This window comes from Castor canadensis, chromosome 12 (genome assembly GCF_047511655.1).
Source record: "Castor canadensis chromosome 12, mCasCan1.hap1v2, whole genome shotgun sequence".
In the NCBI taxonomy this organism is placed as follows: Eukaryota; Metazoa; Chordata; class Mammalia; order Rodentia; family Castoridae; genus Castor; species Castor canadensis.
This window is the reverse complement of record NC_133397.1, coordinates 28,436,626-28,457,178: the sequence shown is the minus strand read 5'-3', so window position 1 is coordinate 28,457,178 and position 20,553 is coordinate 28,436,626. Positions and strand designations below refer to the sequence as shown.

General features: G+C 40.6%; 1 protein-coding gene across 8 annotated transcripts in view; it reads right to left on the bottom strand.

Annotated features, from left to right (window-relative positions):
* Positions 1-20,553, bottom strand: part of Rasgrp3 (RAS guanyl releasing protein 3) — a 109,171-nt gene that overhangs the window by 12,843 nt on the left and 75,775 nt on the right. For 7 of the 8 annotated variants that reach the window (XM_074049490.1, XM_074049495.1, XM_074049492.1 and 4 more), the window contains exons 11-14: positions 16,352-16,429; positions 12,321-12,437; positions 10,312-10,427; positions 5,449-5,596 (exon numbers count right to left, since the gene is read on the bottom strand). In XM_074049490.1, the coding sequence (XP_073905591.1) occupies positions 5,449-5,596; positions 10,312-10,427; positions 12,321-12,437; positions 16,352-16,429 (459 nt within the window). The remainder of the gene's footprint in view (positions 1-5,448; positions 5,597-10,311; positions 10,428-12,320; positions 12,438-16,351; positions 16,430-20,553) is intronic. The other variant, XM_074049496.1, reaches the window with a different exon arrangement.

The following is a 20,553-nucleotide window of genomic DNA, read 5'->3' as shown; positions in this document are numbered from 1 at the left end:
AAAACTGCAGTTGGTAGGATTTAGATGATGGACTCTTCTCAAAACTTACAGGAGAGATGGCTACCTCTTTCTGCCTGCTTTGTGATAATACTAGCTGTTTTTTGGCGTCCAGGAAATAAAAGAAATACAAGAATTACACTTACTAATGTGGATTTTTTCAGGTTATTTTCTGAGCAGTATTTGTACCTTAAAAAAAACAGGAGAGGAGGGTGGAGGCATGGCTCAAGCAGTAGAACACCTGCCTAATGAGAGCAAGGCCCTGAGTTCAAACCCCATAAGGAAAAAAAAAAAAAAACTTTCTTATTCATGTATTCAATATCCATGCATTCTCTATGTTTGGCTTGTGACAGGGCTGTGGGAGATGTAGAAAAACTCAGATTCTGCTAACCTAAGAGTTAGTGACTTCTGCGTGACTAATAAGTAGGAAATGACTGTTAAATAAAAGTTGCAGGGGGCCATTATTTTGTACCAAGCTGTTGCACTAGGGCCCAACAGACCACAGTAAAAATCAAAATAGTGTCACCCATGCTAAAATCCCAACAAACTGACACTAAGCTGTTTATCTGATGTTCCCAGAAACCAGGAGAACTGAGAGATAACAGCTAAGTTTCCCAAAAGGGCCAGTTTTAATTAGTATAATAATGAAGTCTCTGCCTTAATCCTTACACAAGAAAAGGTAACCTGAAGGGAATTTAGTAACCAGTCTTTTTTCTATTGTTCTGTCTTTCCTGCCTTTTACAAGGAAAGGGAGGGACCAATCTGTTTGTTTCTTTCTTTTCGTTAGTCTCTGTCTATAAAATTTCCTGCTGCTCAGCTCACTAGAACTCTCATTCTAATTTATGGAATGAGTGTTACCTGGTTCTAGAATAAAAAATAAAGCCAACTAAGATGCTTAAGCCAAATTGTTGTGATTTGTTCTTTGATATGATAGGTGCCTCAGAAGGGATGTGAGGGCCTGTGGTTCAAGGAGTGTGTCCAGGAATTTCTGAGGCATCCCTCAGAAAGGCATCCCTTTGCCCTCCTCATAGATTCCTAAACTCTTTGAGGAAGGCAGCCTTGCCATATCCCTCCTTGAACTTGGCACAAGAGCAACACAGACATTAAGCATGTACAGTATGGAGCTTAGCTCAATTAATAGGCTTAGCTCAAGCTGGAAAAGCTCCATTCCCATCCTTCGTGGCGGTAAAATCAGGTGCATGTTGTTTGCTTAGTAAAATGATGTTGAAAGAAGCAGGGTAAGTGACCTCCTGGGACTAGAGAGCATGCCATCACAATGCATTATAGGCAAACAACACTCCTGAGTGTGGGCACCACCCTTAAGAAGAGCAAGTGGCTGCCAACACAAAGTGACCATCAGCGAGGCTGCTCTTACCTTCTTCCTGACAAGGAAGTTCCACCAATGGAAAGCTCAAAGATTCCTTTGAGTCTCAAAAGTTATTTGGTCCTTCAGAATACATCATTAAGATGCAAATGACTCCTGAGACAGGGTAACACCCTGCCTTGGAGACAAGAAGGATTATTTGACAACTAAGTGGCATCAAGGCTCAAGAGTAAAGGATGACTAAAAGATGGATGGGGACATCGGGATAGTCACATCCTGTCTAGAGCTATGAAGATCTTTAAGATAATCTAGCTGGCTTCTCTTTTGTAAAAGGTGAATGTGATGATCCAGGAAATCGTTAACTGGCAAGGTCCCACTACCTAAAAGACTTGGTAGCAATAAGAAACTCTTTCCCCCCTGAAGTACCTTACAATAGAAAGGCACAATTGTAAGCTCTTCATATGCATTAACTCACTTGATTCTCATGATGTCCTTTTGGGGTAGATAATATTTTCCTCATTTTTATAGGTGATACTGACCTACAAATAGGCAAAATCACCTGGCAAGGTCACATAGCTCATAAGTAGAGAAAGGAGAAAGTGTCACCTAAGGAAAACACAGGGAACCATCGCTCCTGGGTATTCTGTGTATGAGCAAAACCATTGGGATAGGCAGAAAGGGTAAGATTTAAAAAGGTTCATGAGGCAGGCAGCCTCATGAACCTATAATCCTGGCACTAAGGAGGCTGAGGAAGGAGAGTTACAAGTTTGAGGCCAGCCTGAACTAAACTAGTAAGATTCTGTCTCAGAAGCAAGGGTGTATATCCAGATATGGTACACTATTAGCATAGCTTCAAGAGCTGCTGAAAAAGGAATCATCAATCAAGAGTCTTGTCAGGAGGGAAAGTCAGAACATGGCTTGCTAACACTCAATTCCAGGAATCGACACTAACCAGGAAGAGGCAGTGGGTCACTGTACCAGCCAAGGACAGTAGAAGACAACCCCATGTAGATGGGTATCAGAGAAGTATTTCCCACAGCCTTTTGACCTGATATCATGGCCTGCTGTAATACTTGCAGAAATTCTTGGTGGGGTAAGGAGCACTGGACTGAGAGTCAAGAGACCTGCCTATAATTCATGGTCCTGCTGCGAATGACCTGTGTGACATTGGGGAAGTCACTTAACTTCTCCAGAACTTGGTTTCTTCATCTACAAAATATGGGAATTACCAACTCTCTTTCAGTTCTGGAATCCTAATTCTGATATAAATGTACTGCAGGGCAAATAGTGTCTGTCTGTCTTCCTCACCCTTAACAAAGAATTGATTTCAAAAGCAGATGGTTGAGGCACTGGGAAATGGTTCCTTGCATCCCCTCACAATTCCTTTCAATTGCATATCTTTAGGGTTCTATTTATAAATCCCTTTAAAAAATGATGGATTCTTTATGTGAGTGAAGATCAAATCAGATTGCGCCAATGGAATTAAATACATTTTGAAAAATGAAAAGGACTATAAAAAATTTTGAATGAGTTAATTTTAGTTCAACTCTAAAAGAATCAAGGGAAATCATATATCAAACATCCCTTGATACTTTCAGAGTTACAACATGCCTGATACCATTTTATCACTATAACAACGTGACAGATAAGTGCTATATTAAGTCCCTTTAACAGATGGGAAGCAGAGACTCAAAGATAGTCAATAACTTCATCAAGGACACAGAATTAGAAGACACAAAACCAAAATTTAAAGCCAGGGTTCCAGACTCTAGGTCCAGAGCTTTCTCCTTCATCCCAGCTGCATCTGGGACTTGGCACCAGCACCTCTGCTCTGATGAGCAGGGGAGGGGAGTGTGGAGGTCCAGTGAAAGACTACCTCACATGTTTTCTCTCATATGTGGAATTTAGATCCAAAAGATAAACATATACACAAAAATAAGCATGGTCATATACAAATGTATCTATACGTAGAACATGTTTGTAGTAGTGGAACTACTCTTTGGAACTCAGGGAAGGAGGTTAAGGGAAAGGGAACGATTGAGCATCAATAATATCACATACATCTGTGAAAGCAGAGGATATAAGGATATGTATTGAAAGCTGTTGAAAATGGAGGGTGAGAGGGAAGGGGTAATAGAGAGCAATGGAAGGGATTGAAATGACCAAAGTAAAGTAGACTCACAGCAGGGACACACTGAGAAACACCTTTGAACATTGACTTAGATATTAATAACTAAAGTCAGGACTGTAAAAAAGGTACAGTGCAGGGGTACTTGGCGGAGGAGGCTGAAAAGGAGATTAAGGTGAGGAAATATGGATGATGGACTTTGTATACTTATATGAAATAGAACAATGAAACCTCTTGCAATTGTTTTAAGTGGGGTGGAAGGGGTTGAGGGGGAGAGATGATAGGGGCAATCTAACCAATGTACAGTTAGGTCTATTTGGAATTGTTACAATGAATCCCCCCCCCACAACGAATATATCCTAATAAAAAATACATAAAATAGGAAGGAAGAAAGGAGGGAGGGAGGGAAGGAGGGAGGAAGGATGGAAGGAAGGAAGGAAGGAAGGAAGGAAGGAAGGAAGACCTTCTTGCTTCTATAGGACTGGTGCCTTGCTAAAAAGGGGAGCTAGAACCAAAACCGGACAACAGAGATACGACCTTGAGATTTGAATAGGGCCTTCCGACCCTTTCACCCCACCAGAGGACAGACGAATCATCCTGACCTTTGGCTGAACCATGCCTTGGCCTCACTACCTGACCTTTTGTTTGATGGGTTGAACATTGCAGGACAGGGTTACACATGGCCCCATCCCATTTCAGCATTTTCGGGCCTAGATACTTCCACCCTCCCCCATCATAATAGAGAAACTAGAGACACATGAAAAAGGAGATACATTTGTTTTAGGATAGAGTGGTCTGGTGATACACTCCTGGTGGAGACACTAACAGAAGAGATACTTTTCCTTTCCTAGAGTGGGTAAAGACAATTAGTTAGACTAGCCTTGCTCTTGATCATATGAGCTGCTGGGGCCATCTTTGAGGTAAAGCTGCATTTTCACAGACACATGTTTGAACTTTTGACCTTGGGTTCCACAAAGCCAGTTCTTCCAGCACAGAATAGAAAAAATGTAATTTGGTGTTGAACATAATATCAGCAACAAATTCAGTGGGTCAACATTTGGACATGACTGCAGAATAAAGCCAGCATAACTGAGCACTAGCACCTAAGAAAAGGAGCAATTATGATACTCATTTGGGTTCTGCCCCACCCCCAAATATCACATTTTCCATTTTATTTAACTTATGTATCAACTGAAAGACATTCAGGGAGAATCTATATTAAGTCCAGGGCCAAAAGTTGACCTCACTTCCCAAAGAATTATCAAATTTGGGGGACAAAGTGGATAGTCTTCACAGGTTACAGTGGTGTAGGTTAAGTGCAGGACTCAGTCAGCACCTGTGTTTTGAGTCCACACTCTGGCAATTATTACTGTGTAGTCCTAGGAAATTTGGGTAAGTCTCTCCACACCAGTCCGTCTTCATACTCAAACCAGAGATGCAAAATGCCTACCTCAAGGACTTGTGAGCATTAATTACCTTGATGCCCATGGAAGCACTTTATTACTGTCAGGTGGTAAGTAAATGTTATTTACTGTTATAACCATCTTCTCTCCAAAAGATTTTTTTTTTCCTGTTTGAGTTGGGAGTTATTGACCATGCCCCGGTGGGTTTCTGGTGACTAATACCATATTAAATGAGCACTGGAAGGAAATGGCTAAGATTAATGCTCCTCTTAACTGCAACCACTTTTGCCCATTAGTGATGAATGCGGGAGCCATTTGGGCTGACACCTTTCCCTGGCGGGGATTAGTAGACAAATTGCTCTCTTGAGCTAACAGACTTCCCCAGCCTTCCCTGTTTTTGCTAGCCCTGCATTCCTAGGATATAGCTAAACTAACAGATCTTGCTTTTGCTTTTAGTCTTTGATTCTAGGGAGCCATCATGTTTTACTTCTGCTACAAAGCAGACAATGGACTCTATTTAGTGTATCATACCCTACCTTCCTGAAATGTTGCAAAAATAACTACACAGAACAGAAAACAATAGAAAGAACACTTACAAATCCTGCACAGTGTTCGCAGAAGGTTGGCTTGAGATAGGTCATCTCCTGAAAATTATGGACAAATCCTGGTCCCATTTTACAGTGTAGTTGAGATTTAGCTCTCAGGAAGTAAGCCATCATCTCATCTTTACTAATCAGTCCATCCCTGTTAGGAGAATCAGAGAGAGAAGGGAGGGGTCTTTGAGTACCATATTTCTAAGTAATTGATCACTTTAATCATTCATCACCCAAACCTTTGTGACCAAAAGCAGATGAGGAATGTTCACGTCCCTGTTACATCTGAAAGGAGAGGAGGGCTTCAAAGGACAGCGTCAGGTGTTCAGTCTTTTGTGTAAGCAGAAGATGGAGTGTGTGTGTTTGTGTGTATACGTGTGCGTGCAGAACCATACACATGTGAACACACACGACTCGTGAACTCCAGCTCAAAAAGTCCCCTTCATTACTGAATAGTAACTTCCAGGACATCTTTCTATCCCTAGCAGTAGGGTTGCAAGAATTGAGCTGCTGGGGAAAGGGTAGGAAACTGTATTCCCTGGGCCCACTGGCCTCACATTTATTCAGCCCAGTCCACTCAGGTTACTTCCTTGGTGATCTCATTCATGTCTTGCTGACTCAGCCCACTCACTAGAACAATTCTTCCAAATCTTCTCCACACTGAAAAACTCCAGTTCCAACCACTTTCCTACCCCAACTCACATGTACCCTGCCTACTTGTTTATCAAAAAACCCAAATCCACTTTTCAAAGGCGAGCTCCATATTGCCTGCTGTCCACACCAGCATGTGTTGCCAAGCATGTCTTTCCTTGCCAGTTCAGAATTCTTTATGTCTCCTCTGCCCTCTCTTGGGACCTCTTATGGCACAGAAAGGAATGCTCTTATCTGCCCCCTCTCCAGCCTCCACAGAACTCTCCCCCTTCCAGGCCCTGCGTAGTGTCCTCACCTGTTCCTTCCTCTATCTGCAAATAGGACTTTCCCTCCTAAAAACTCTCCCTCTCCAATCCTGCCACCACCTCCAACACTTGTCTTTTCTTTCTTCCTTTTCTTACCCCCAATTTCAAAAACAATATTCACTGGACTTTCCATTTCCAGGTCTCTAGCCCTGCCATTCTAATGAAACAGTCACAAAGGACATCCTCAGTGGTCTTTTCTCGTGCTTGAAATTGCTGAATTCTCAGCAGTTTGCAACATGGGGACATGTCTTCTTTTTGTCACCTTCTCCACCATAAATACTATGATTTCATGCAGTCCTGGTTTTCTTCCTTCCTCTCCTGTTCCCTCTTCTCTGGCTCCTCTGCAGGATCCCCTCTCTGTTTTAAACATGAACAATGGGGAAGGAAGTTTCTACAGCCTCATTCCTCAGGCTCAGAGCTCACCTCCCCCTCACTTTCCATCAGAGTTGCACACATACCCCAGATTCCACCTAATCTATGTCTCCAGCCCCAACTATGCCTCTGAATTTTGTACCACATCCCAATAACTTGCTAAAGATCTCTTTCTACCTTCTACTCTCCTATCAAAGTCCACCTGTTCTAACCCAACTCCATGTCTTCCTTTCCAATACACCCTGCCCAGGTTTCCCTGTTACTATTAGCAATGCCATAATTTCCCCCTGGACCTAAAGACATTTTCTGTTTTTGCAATATCAGGGTTTGAACTCAGCCTCACGCTTCCTAGGCAGGCACTCTACCACTTGAGCCACTCTGCTCTTAAAAATTCTAGATCTCTTTTTAATTTCACTGAGAAATAAATTGAATATTACTTAATAAAATTTATTCATTTTATTTATTAACTTAATACATTTTATCAATGAAATTTATAAAAATTAAAAAGTCAAATTATCCTGCAATGTCTGCAGTTAATCACAAATACGCATAAGAAGCCTGGTTTCTTGTTGGAAGTACATTCACGAAGTAGAAGGATATATATATACAAGCTAGTAGATTATGGAGATAGATGATGGATGGATGGATAGATAGACAGATAAAAGGTAAATAGATAGATGATACCAAGGAGGCTGAGGCAGGAGGAAAATGAGTTCAATGCTAGCCTGAACCATGTAGTAGACCCTGTCTCAAAAAAAAAATGTAGCTGCTAAACCAGAGCGATGCTTCCTAGCCTTCTTTGAAAAAGGTGGGGGTCATGTGACAGATGTGGTGTGTGACACTTCAAGATCAAGCAGTTTTAAACAACTGCTGTGCTTCTGTACCTCCTCTTCTCTCATCTGCCAGCTGTGTACAGGGGACCCCAGGAACCTAGAGGTCTACAGAGCCAGGAGATAGAAGGGGCTAATCCATGAATTATCAGGAAGGTGATTACTACTACCAGCAGCACTGGACTCACATGAATGGGAGAAAATTTTAGTTTGCTACACTGTTGCAAGTTTGGGGTTCACTACAGAAGTTACCAAAATTTCACTAAGTACATCTGGACAAATCCCTGCCCCTCTTCAAAGAAATGATCCATCCCTCTTGAGCCAACAGTGGGGATTTTCATGAAATCAAGGTCCCAAGAGTTCAGATGGTGAGACCAGTTTTTGTGAGTACCCATGGTCAGGGCTGCCCCCTGAGGCCCTGACTCAGAGAATTCACTGTGTTCACAACCATCTGCCTCCATCCTGACAGCCAATGAGAGACTGTCTCTAGTCTCGAAGTGAAGTTCTAAAAGGATTTCTATCTGAATGAAAGGAGAAGTTGTATTTGGCCATTGAAACCTTCCAATATGGCCTATTGGGTATTCCATCGGAGGCTTATTAAAAGGTAAATATCCCCTAAAATACCAGTTCCCAATGAGCTTTTCTGTGGAAAAACAGACCCTTGAGATGCTAACAGAGGATGTAGAGAGGGCTCTTTGTTATTTGTGAATTAAATTTGTTCTTTGTTACATATAAAATAAATTTGTAAAATGATGTGCTATCCCGAAAAAGTCATGGCACAGCATGACTTAGACTGTTAAAAGTCTGGGAAACATTGCAGTAAGACATCTATTTGCTTAGATTCAGCCCTATGCTTCCCACATTTGACTAGCTATTTCTGTGTGTAGAAATAATATAATGTATAGTGTAATTTGGAAAATAATACTTTAGAGAGGACATTTTCCTTTTGAGACTGTATGGCACTAACCACCCGAATTGTAGTGGAATTAGCTATGGTAAAGTTGGAAGTATTAACTCGAGGTATCCTACCATTTGACCATAGAAGTCATGTAAGCAAGGTAGAGATAGTCCAAGTCTTCATTCTTAGAAAAACATTTCTAGAGCTATATGCAGATATCAGTTGATAGATAGATATAGAGACCTGTTCTGTAGAACCAGCAGAGAAAATAAAGGAAGACTGGATTTTAAAATCCGTGTTCAACTTACATATCACGAATAGTAATGGACTAGGGTGAGAACTGAGTACTTAGCAGGTAACACAAATTTTACTTTGCAACAGTTTATGTTTCTAATAATGTAAATTATTTTTTAAAATATTCTTGTTCTAGATATATAATGAATACAAATTTTAAATTTAAAGTCATTCATGTTCAAGAATCAAGGCTTTCCTTTGTCTGTTGAATGACTTACAGATTTCACTTCTAAAATTCTCATACCAATAAAATACTAAGAGTTTAATATTTGAACATTTCATCAATCTAAATGTTAGTATGAACTAACCTCACACTATTAAAAATTAATCAGCCAGCTGAGTGTGGTGGCTCACATCTATAAACCTAGCTACTTGGGAAGCTGAGATCAGGAGGATCACAGTTCAAGGCCAGCCTGGACAAATAGTTCTCCAAACCGCGTCTCTAAAATAACCAGACAAAAATGGACTGGAGGTGTGGCTCAAACAGTAGAGTGCTTTTAAAGCACTCCCACCAAGAAAAAAAAAATTAATCATCTTTTAAGTTTTAATCACAGCACTCAGGAGGCTGAAACAGAAGGATCATAAGTTTGAGGCCAGCTTGGGCTACGTGGTGAATTCAAGGCTTCCTGGCCTACATAGTGAGACCTACTTCAAAAAACTAATAAAATTATTAAATGTCAGGCCTCTGGACAATTATTTTCAATTATTATATTTTAATGAGTTTGGTTTTAGCCTTTAAAGCATTAAATGTTTTACAAATCATTTCAAGCTAAAGAGGACTGGAGGTGTGGCTCAAGGAGTAGAACATCTGTTTTGCAAGCACAAAGCCCTGAGTTCAAAACCCAGGACAGCCCCCCAACACACACACACTCAAAGAATGAAATGTAGCTAAAGAAAACATTTTTTTCTTTGTTTAATCAAGACAACCTTCGATACAATGAAAGAAAGAAGCAAGGCCTCTTGGCTATTCAGAGCCACCATCTGTTTTCTTGATGATCATAAATATAATCTAACATTTTTTCTTCACACGATGACTTTTAAGATTGCCCCAAGGTCCACTAATGCTGAGGGCTCTACCATTCCAAACTAGATCTATGTTTCTCTTCTACTCTTTTTGGATGGAGATTTTTTTGAAGTTGATAGCTAAGCAGTATAGAAGTAGTGAAAGAAAGGGAGAGCTGGTTTAACTTGCAAATGGGCACTAATGTTTGCCACAGAGATGCGGTGTGTCCTGTGATTCCATCCAACTTGTGTTCATGGACCTCAAGAAAAAAAAATCAGTGAAAAGTTAGACTTGTCTCATCAAGAAACAAGGGTTGAGGCTGTCGAGATGTAAATTACAGGCTTCTCAACTCTCCTCTGATAATGTTTTGCTTTAAGACATTTGCATTAAAAAATAGAAGAATTTGGAACTGGGAATGTTGCTCCAGGTCACTTCATTTGCCCAGTGTATGCAAGGCTGTGGGTTCCATCCCCAGCACCAAGAGGAACAATCAAACCAAAGATTTAAACTTACTGGTCTTTGTCCAACACGCAGAAGGAGTCAAGGAAGGGAAAATTGGCAGCTATACTTTCAAAGTCCTCTTGGGAGATGTACCCATCATGGTCGTGATCATAGTTTCTAAACACAGACTGCAAAGGAAAGACAAGTATTTACTGAGAGATGATTTATGAGTCAGGCTACACACTTGTTATTCAAGTATGTTGTTTTACATACTTCCTATTACGAAAGCATTGGTAACATATTGTCCTTTCTATCAAGGAACTTAGGATCTAGTGGGAGATAACTAAATCAAGAAGGCTCTCTAGTATAAGCTAAGTGGTTTGTGGAGAGTAAAAACAGCACTGAGGAAGGAGATTCAGATTAAGAAAGATTTGCTGGAGAAAGCAAAGCTCAGACCTCAGGGTTGATAAGGAGTTAGGATTGGTGAATTTACTAACACCATACAATAGAAAACGAAGCTTTAAGGTGTTAAATAATCTCAGAAATTGGAAGTATGTGTTCAATGCAATTTAAGTCAAACTCCCAGTGGGAAATACGTCAAATTTTATTTATGTACTTGGGGAGAGAGAATTTGTTTTAAATCAACAAATTGATTCTAAAGTTCAATTAGAAGTGAATATGTTAATAGTTCAAAATTCATTCAGAATGAGAAGTAATTAGGGGAACATGCCCTTTCAGAAATCAAATATTCTAAAAAGTGGAATTTATCAAACATGATACAACTTACTGCAGGAGTAGTGTCCCAAAATAGATCCATATTATATCAAAAAGTGTCTTTTCAAATCCATAGGACTAGAAATTACGGATTATCCAATAATTGCTATTAAGTTAATCAGCCAATAATCTTACAAAATAAATTGTCTCTGAACCAAATTCTAGATGCACTAAATATTTTTAATGTAAAAGTTTTAATGTAATAAAAGTATCAAAGGTAAGTATTTTTCATGGTTTATAATCTTTGATTGGGAAAGGGCTTTTTTGAGACAGAGTCTTGCTATGTAGGGCAGGCATTCTCCTGCCTCAGCCCCCTGTGTGTGGGATTATAGATGTGTGCCACCTGCCTTCTTAATCGTTCCCCCATACCACACTTCCTAATCTCTTTCTTGGCTCACACACTCCATAAAACTTTTCTTTCAGTGCCTCACAGTTCCCTGGGTTATCCAAGGTGTAGAACATTCTTTTTCTTTAAATATCCTTTCCCAGTAAAAACCACATTATATTCCATAGACTCAATCCTACTGTAACAGAGGATATATCAATCCATTAAAAGAGAGGTTTAATCAGACCAAGATCAAAATTTCCTGTGTCTGAGATATTTTCATTTCTCCCACATAGGTGCTACTGTTCTTTTTTAAAAAGTTTTTTCAGTTTATTAATTTTAAATTTTTTATTGTTTTTTTGAGGCAGGGCCTTGCTATGCAGCCCAGGCTCACTCGAACTCACACTCCTCCAGCTTCAGCCTCCTGAGTGCCAGAATTACAGGTATGCACCACTCCACCAGGCTCTACTGCTCTATATGGAAAACTCTAACAGAGCCTTGTACTCCATTAGTGGTCTTCTGGCCTCAATGGCATTAGGCTGCTGTGTCACAGAATCCCCCAAATATACAGCAGGTGAAACAATCCATTTTAGGGATATTTTCCTGCCCTGAGTAACCAATTTGTCTGGCATTTACTGTGACCCATGTGGGTTCTTCATGAGTGACACTAATCTCCCAAAAGTTCTTCAATTTGGAGTCAAGGAGAGGTGGTAAATGCCTAAGAAAGAGAGGAGAAGGAAGTGGCTGAGAGTGTTGGGGAAAGTGAGAACTCACTGGCAAGAGAGGGGAGGGAGGGGCCTCTCCAACTGATTCTCCCCGCCAGAGGCCAAGGCCAAGTGGAGCGAAGGGTCTGCTTAATTGTTTCTGCTTGACAAAGAGCTGTTCTTATGGACTCCATTTCATTTCTGGACAATCTCAGAACATACTGGAAAGAGAAAAGGGCCTTCTGGAGCTCTCTGTGCATGCTCCCTCAGCCACTCACCTCGACCAATTTCCTTATGTGTTTGTTGATGACTGTGGGATCTGGCTTTGGCATCACTCCTGAGGCCCACTCCAGGGGCACCACAGGCTTGTTGGGCGTCGTAGGAGAGGTAGGCTGCTGAAAGAACACACACATCTTTCAACTTTAGCTGGACCTTGAGTGACTAGGACCAAGGACAGAGAAGTTATTAGTGCATTAATAACTACAGTAAAAAACTTAGTTCGTGCAGCACTTAAAGCATCTTTTGCTAATGGAATCCAATCTGTAAATAAAAATGTGTTTAGATAGAGTATTTTGTTTAGTAGTAGTATATAGTCTACATGGTATTATTTATTTTCTCTCTTTTTATTTTTTCAGATAGAGTCTTGCTATGTAGCGCAGGCTGGCCTGGAACTCACCATTTCCTGTCTCAACCTCCCAACTGCTGGGATTAAAGACATGTACCACCAAGCCTGGCTCATTCTATTATTTTAAATAGGAAAAAAATGCACTTGCAGCCCATCCAAGCCCCCCAAATATCACTAAATCATTTTTAACATGTACATAAGAATCCATCATGGACTGGTGGAGTAGCTCAAGTGGTAGAGCACTTGCCTAGCAAATGAGACTCTGAGTTCAAGCCCCAGTACCACCAAAAAAAGAAAAAAAAAAAGAATCCATCATGGATTTTCATATGATGTACAATATATATTTTTTAAAACCCACTTAAGCTGAGCGAGGTGGTACACATCTATAATCCCAGTACTGGGAAGACTGAGGCAGGAGGATTGTGAGTTCCAGGCCAGCCTGGGCTACATAGCAAGACCCTGTCTTCAAAATAAAACCAAAACCCCAAAACAAAAAGCAGTTATCTATTGTTTTAAAACTTGGTATTAGTGATAAACCTGCATTAGCACATACGTGTAATAAGGGGTACAGTGCTGCCTGTCTTCGTGTGCTTCCACCTACACTTTCCCCAGTGTGCTTAATCACTTCTGACTGTTCTGTGACTCATCAGGTCTCTCCACCCCCTCTCTGGAGCACTGGCTTTCTCCACAGGTTTTTCCCTATGGCAACACGTTTTCACTTAATGTAAGAAAGATGTTGACAGTAAAGCATGCAGACACACTGTCGTGTCTGGAGACAAGCTCAGACTGGGTGCTCTATCAACTCCTCTCCCTGGGATCCACATAGAGGACCAACTTTTTCCCTGGTACACACGTGCAAACCTATGTTAGCAGATCTATTCAGTAATGAGTTGGGGGGATACATGTCTGTGAGAGGAAGTGAGGAGGAACTATATGACCCACTTAAATTCTTAGCAATGTTGTGAGGTCGGTGTTTCTGGTATCCTGTGGGATACCCTGATCACAGGCCCAAAAATGTTCTACCAATTGGAAATGTTCATCAACCACCAACACACACACTCATGCAGACTCCTCCCTCCCCCATACACATCATGGCTCTTTCTAGCAATATTTTCTTATTATTGGTATAGTAATGGATCCTCTCGAGTTCCCAAACTGTACAACAAAGTGTGCCAGAGCACTGCTGTGAATTCAGAGGGCACCAGTAGACTCAAACTTGTGAGTGAAATTATAGCCATTTTCATCGCCTTGAAATAAGTAGTCCACACTTCACTCATTCTATTGCACTAAACCTCTCTCAATATCATATCTTTGTGAAGAAAAAATTAATATGGAACAAGAAATAAGGGCAGTTACATCTAATCTATCCCATGAATGATTTAAGAACTCGTATAGTCCTCAACAGGCACACATAACTATTAGGAAGTGATTGTTGCTAATTCAGAATGAAAATACTACTTGTCTTTCAATGTATTATTTTCCCAAGTAGGCACTAAGTTGTCAGGACACAAATATTCATCAAGTTGTTTGGACCTAACTGTTCCATAAGAGGAAATGTTGGGTATTTCTTTTGGCCTATGGTGCCATGAAAAAAAACCTGCTGAGACACAAAGAATTAGTGAGACACTATGAACAGAAAAAGATGAGAAGAGCTTGACTATTCAGGTGAGGCCAGCCAGCACCATCTGTGAGCACATGAAAGCAAAAGGCTTCCAGTAACAAAATCCTGTCTAGAAAGAGTTCTCTAGTTACCACACAGGTCAAATAAGAAGACACTCGACTTGGAGAAGAGCAAAAAGTGACTGGGACATAAGTTTTCATAGGATTTTTGCCCTAGTAAGGGGCTTTGAAAACTTCTAGTCTTGCAACAAATTGACCTTTCTGTGTTTGATGGTAATCTCTCTTCAAATTAGTAAAAATTTACCCTGAAATAAACTAGAGTAAATCTAAAGGAGCACAAAACAGACAAGTGTACCCAAAAGGCCCTTCCTATTCTGTTCATGATATGAGGATGGCAGAAAAGTCACAGGGGTTGAAGACAGGCAGGACAAAATCCCTGTATCCGACTTACTGGCTGTATGACCTGGGTAAGAAGGCTACACTCAATCAAGCCTAGTTTCCTTGCTAGAGTTCATGAGATAAGATGTATGTGATGCCCTCCAGGTTTCCATCAACTGGTAGCAATTAGGATACCTGGGAAGGTCAAAGGGAGGTGTTGGGAAGTAGAAAGTCTATGTGTGCTGGTTCAGTGCAGCTAAGCCACAGCCAGGTTCACCACATCAAACCTACAGAAGAAGCAGCAACTTACATATTCCTTTTACCCTATAGATTACTTTTTTAACTTTTTCTCTCAGTCATGATAATATTGAGCAGTCTGGGTCCCACCCCTCCCTTTGCCTATGTGGTATCTTCCCACATGGGTCTGTTCTTCAGTACTCCCAGGAGATGGCCTCTGGGGACTGGCAGATGGAAGACCTGTGAATGGCAGCACCCTACACACTATCTTAAGAACAGGTATGAGTTCAACTGACTCAAACTCAAGCACAGTCCCTACCAGGGCTGGAGAATAGCTCTCAGAGCCACTCTGTTGCTTTCAGTCCAATGACTCAGAACCAAAGTAGGTAGGTAAGGGCCATAGTCACTGCTGACATTCCACAGAGCAAGGAGGCTGTGCATGAGATCATTATAAGAAAACTGATCTTGGACTAGGGTGATAAGAATGCCTGCCTAGCAAGCACAAGGCCTCAAGTTAAAGCCCTTGTACCACCAGAAAAAAAAGAAAGAAAACTGATCTTAAGGATGTATATGACTGTAATAAGCAAACATATTTTCTTTCAACATGGAAACTTCATCCTCATTGTAAATTTTTAATTCATCCAGGACCTCATGCTTGCTAGACCAGTGCTCTAGATAAGAGCTACATCCCCAGTCAATCCAGGCCTCTTCTTCTTCTTCTTCTTTTTTTTTTTTTTTTTTTGGCAATGGTGTTTGAATTTAGAGCCTTACAATTGCTAGGCAGGTGCTCTTAGTACTTGAGCCACTTCACCAGCCCACATTCAGGCATTTTTTTTTTTTGGTGCAAAACATATATAAAGAATAGTGGTATACAGTCAGTAAAGTGATTTCCTCAGTCTCATTACATAATTAACTAAAAGCTGTCAAGTAAACAAACATTATTGAGTGTGACATTGAAATTCTGCATCAACCACCAGTAGAGAAATTTATGAATTGTAATCAGTGTATTTAAAATTCATTAAATCTAATTCTATGATGAATGGAGTTTTTAGAAACCCTGGAAAGTTATAAGTGATTGTAAATGCTAAAATGAGGTCTTCCACCACCCTCCTCCCTGCTTTGGTCCTATGTGTAGTGGTTCTCACAGGGGATTACAAGGAATAGAAGATCAGTGAGAAATTAGAGTGATGGAATGTTCTTCCTCTTTATTAGCCCCTGATATGGGAAGAAATTCTTAAATTGTCAGGACCTTTCCATTGGTAAAATGGGAATAAAATAGGTGGGTTTTTTTATTCTTCAATCTTTAGAACATGAAACACAAATGGTCCATTTTTTTTCTTGTTTTGCTTTATTCTTTTGTTCCCCCCCACTTTTTTTTTTTTAAACAAATGAGCAGTTACGGTAGATGACAAGCAGAAGATTTTAGCACTGTAAGAAAACAATACCTACCGATTTAGAATTTCTAGGCTCCAGCACCAGCGACAGCTTATAAATATCATCTTCTGTGTGATAGAGGTCCAGTGAGAGCTATGAGAAAATTACCAGGAGGGGAATAAATAATTATGTTGGATCATACTTCTTTATTTACATTGCTGAAATGGTTTAAATTGAACATCAGTTCCAACAATCTGAATGAATGCAGAACAACAGAAAGATGGCACACAGAAGTGGAAAGTAAGCTTTTTAAAAAGAAAAAGTCAGTCCTGGCACAATCTCCAGCATCAAAAACCATTGACTCAGTTCCTCCACAGTATTTATTGGCAACTCCTACATGCTCAACCTTGGATTAGAGATGAAGGATAGCTGATGTTCTTGGGCCAGAGGCTGGACAGAAAAGACCTGTAAGTGTCATAAATGCTGCCTTGGAGGTTTGATTAAAGAACTGTGGAAATAAAGGAGAAATGAACTCAGTCTCTATTTTAGAACACTGAAAAGTCCTGGTGATAGAAAATGGTACATAATAATTTCCTGCCCTGAAGTCCCCAGCAGTTTATTTGAATGAATAGGACCTGAACAAAAGAGGACACGTTCACATTAGTGCATACTAAGTGCAAAGTAAGCTGCCCCACTGTAAGAACAACAAGAATCATTCAGGAAGGTGACACAGTAGCTATATAAGAGCAGAGGTTTTGTAGTCAGGCAGGCCTGAGTTCAAACCCTGAGCCTGACATTGATGAACTCTGGAACTTTGCACAAGTCATTTCCTCTCTGCTACTGCATCTGTGAAATGTTTCCAGTTTGTAAGTAAAAATGTGAATAATTATAGTTGTCCCCACTGAATTAGATCTTGATCAGGATCAAAAGAAATAATGCATGTACTCTGTGCAGGACCTGGCATACAGTATAATCTCAAGAAATTCTATTTGGTGGTGTTGATGCTATTGTAATTATTGTTCCTGAAGTATTATTATTTTCTTATCATCATTCCTATTATTATGCATAAGGATCACTGGAGACGAAAATTGCCAGGACAAATTGTGAACTGTGGCTTACCTGGGAGGACCAAGACAAAAGAGGAGAGAAAGGTCAGCACAGGCAAGGACAACTTAGTGCAGGATTGGAGAGCATGAGTAAAATTTGTCAGCCTTTCAAATCCAGCCAGAACAGTGACATGGGGCTTGCAATAAGCCTGGACAATTCCCACCATGTCCTTCAATGCAAACTTCAACAAATGAAAACAAGCTAGTGCTGCCTCCCTTCCTTGACCATTCCGCCATGAAAAATTTCCTCTAACATTTTTTGTCTAAAGATAAAGTTCATAAGTGTGTTTTGAGGAAGAAGAGAAAGAAGGAGGAAGCAAGATGAAACTAGAGGTGAAGGATGTTTGTTGAAGGATCTTTGTTCTACCTCCTTTAAAAAGAACTTGACATCATAAGATTTCATTTCAAATCATTCATTCATTCGACTAATATTTACCTATCTAGTAAATGGCAGGGATCATGTGCACCAAATTAAGTACTTTCCTATAAAATTGTCCCAGCATCTTTTCAGATCTGCCATCCTTTTATCATGATCAGGATAGGAAGGCCATCTGTTTTGTGCTCCTTTAGATTTACTCTAGTTTATTTCAGGGTAAATTTTTACTAATTTAAAGAGAGATTACCATCAAACACAGAAAGGTCAATTTGTTGCAAGACTAGAAGCATTCAACACTTCCCTTGAACAGTAATCACACCTACCTCCAGGTGCTGACTTTTTACAGGAGAGGAGCCATCCATCCACATGTCACAAACAAATGCCTTTTGGAAGCCAGCCCATTATGTAAAATAGTGATAAATGCTCAGAGGGGCTATTTCAATGGAGACATTGTAACACAATGTCTTATGTGGAAAAAAAAAAAAGACTCTTTAGCCAAGCAGTGGTTCTCATGCCTGTAAGCCTAGCTACCAGGAAGGCAGACATCAGGAGGATCAGGGTTCAAGGCCAAACCAGACAAGTGTTTTGTGAGACCCTATCTGGAAAATACTCAACACAAACAGTGCTAGTGGAGTGGCTCAAGTGGCAGAGCACTTGTTTAGCAAGCATGAGGCCCTGAGTTCAAACCCCATCTTATTGCAGATGTAATTAACTTAGAGATCTTTCCTCGGTCCAGCTAAGGCTGAATATCAAGAAAATTTCATGATGATAAATTGGATCTGTTAAGGAAGCAATAGGGAGAGGTGTGGTCTGTGGTGGGTGGTGGGGACAGCCACTATTCAACTATAGCAAATAGTTATCTACCTGACATTTGATAACGAGTTGCCAGGTCTGATTTGTTAAGGGAAATCAGAAATCTGGATTTCATATGAAATAGCTCAATATTTAAACACTAGCAACTGGCAACAAACAATTTTTATAATTTCACAGGGGTCAAATAAAACACATCTGCCATGAGCAGTTGTCACCATTTGGCCAATCCCCCAACAGATGACTCTCCTGGGCTCTATGCCACACAAAAGTGGGCAGCACATCTGTCTCTCTCACCTCTGTACCTTCAGCCCCAGCTTGCAGTCTCACACTGTGGAGGTTCCAGAGATAAAGAGAGAAAATGGAGGGACATCTGCTTTCTGAATTCCTTGTCATCAGGAGTTAATCCTGACCTTGATAAGTGTGTTCCTTCCCTCTGACTCCCCTCCAAGTCCTGTGATGACTGGCACTGGCACCTGCCAGTGAAATGACAGCAGCACCAGAACATCCAACCAGAAAAGCACACAAGCTCCGTCCTAAAACAGTGAAAGGCTCTTGGAACAGAAACAGAACCTCCTTGAGTATTTTTCTATGTAACATGGACAGATAGCTGACCCAGGGATGGCCTTGTTTTGATTTTATCCAAATGTTTGCTTTCTGCTTATTAACGGTGTGATCCTGGGCAAACCAGTAATGTTGGGTTTCAGTCTTCTGATCTGGAAAATAGAATCATAAGCAATAGCTCTGTCCCGGGGTCATGGCGAAGACTATGTGCTAATGTGTGTCCCGTTGGCTTTGCTGAAAAGGTCCTAGCTGTGGGTCTGGCTTCCAGTCACTGCAGCAGCCTCATGCCACTGTACTTAGCTCTGAATGGAAAGTTGTCCTCCAGGCCACTGCTGCCATCTCTGCTTTCCCAGTCACAATCTTACTTCCTCTCTTAGCTCTCCTCTGGGATTTAAAGACCTGCCCAGAGCCATGTACTTTGAAATACCTTTTTAATAATATGGGCAGCTTGTCAATGGGATTACAAGAGTATGTGCGTTTGTCTAACGTTCTAAGTCCGCTTGTTTCTGACAAGTGTTCTGATGCATTGTCTCTGGTTGTTGCAATTACTGGCCAACCGTTTAGTGACAATGGTGGCAGAGTTAGGTTTCATGTTAGGATTTACATTGCCTTGACCGTTGATTATAAAATAAAACACACTTGTTCATCAAAGTACTTCAACTCATCATTTTTTACAAATCTTCTCTTTTTTTTGAAATGAAACTGTAAAAACACTGGGGCTTTCCAATAATTTGCATGTACTGAGAATGGTAAAAGTATGATAGAGCTAAAAATACTATGAAGAGATTTAGGTTGTTTCACATATCGTGAAACAGAATCACCAGTTTTCAGAGCTCCTTGGTGTGGATTTGGATTCCAGTAGGAAGCTCTTCTCTACATCTTCCCTGAGGAGGAACTGTCCAAATTGCTTTACCTGCCCTGTTCAAGGAGCCAAGGGCATGATAATAACAGTGACACAGTCCCTGCCCTCATCAAATTTCTTCTCCTGCTGGGCACTGGTGGCTCATGTCTGTAATCATCAGAGATCAGGAGGATCCTGGTTCAAAGCCAGCCTGGAGCAAATAGTTCTCAAGACCCTCTCTCAAGAATACCCAGTACCAAAAAGGATCGGCAGAGTGGCTGAAGTGGTAAAGTGCCTGCCTAGCAAGTGTGAGGCTCTGAGTTCAAACCTTACTGCCACCAAAATAAGTAAATAAATTTTCTTCTCTAAGTAGCTTCTTTACTACACATCCACAAAGAGGGGCAGACAAAGCTTATTATTTACTTTTTTACTAATACAAAATAAAGTATTATTGGGGGGTATGGCTCAAGTGGTAGAACACTTATCCAGCAATTACAAGGTCCTGAGTTCAATCCTCTCAGTACTGCAAAGCAAAGCAAATTAGATGCTAGCATCATGCCCACATTTGAGAGCAAATGTC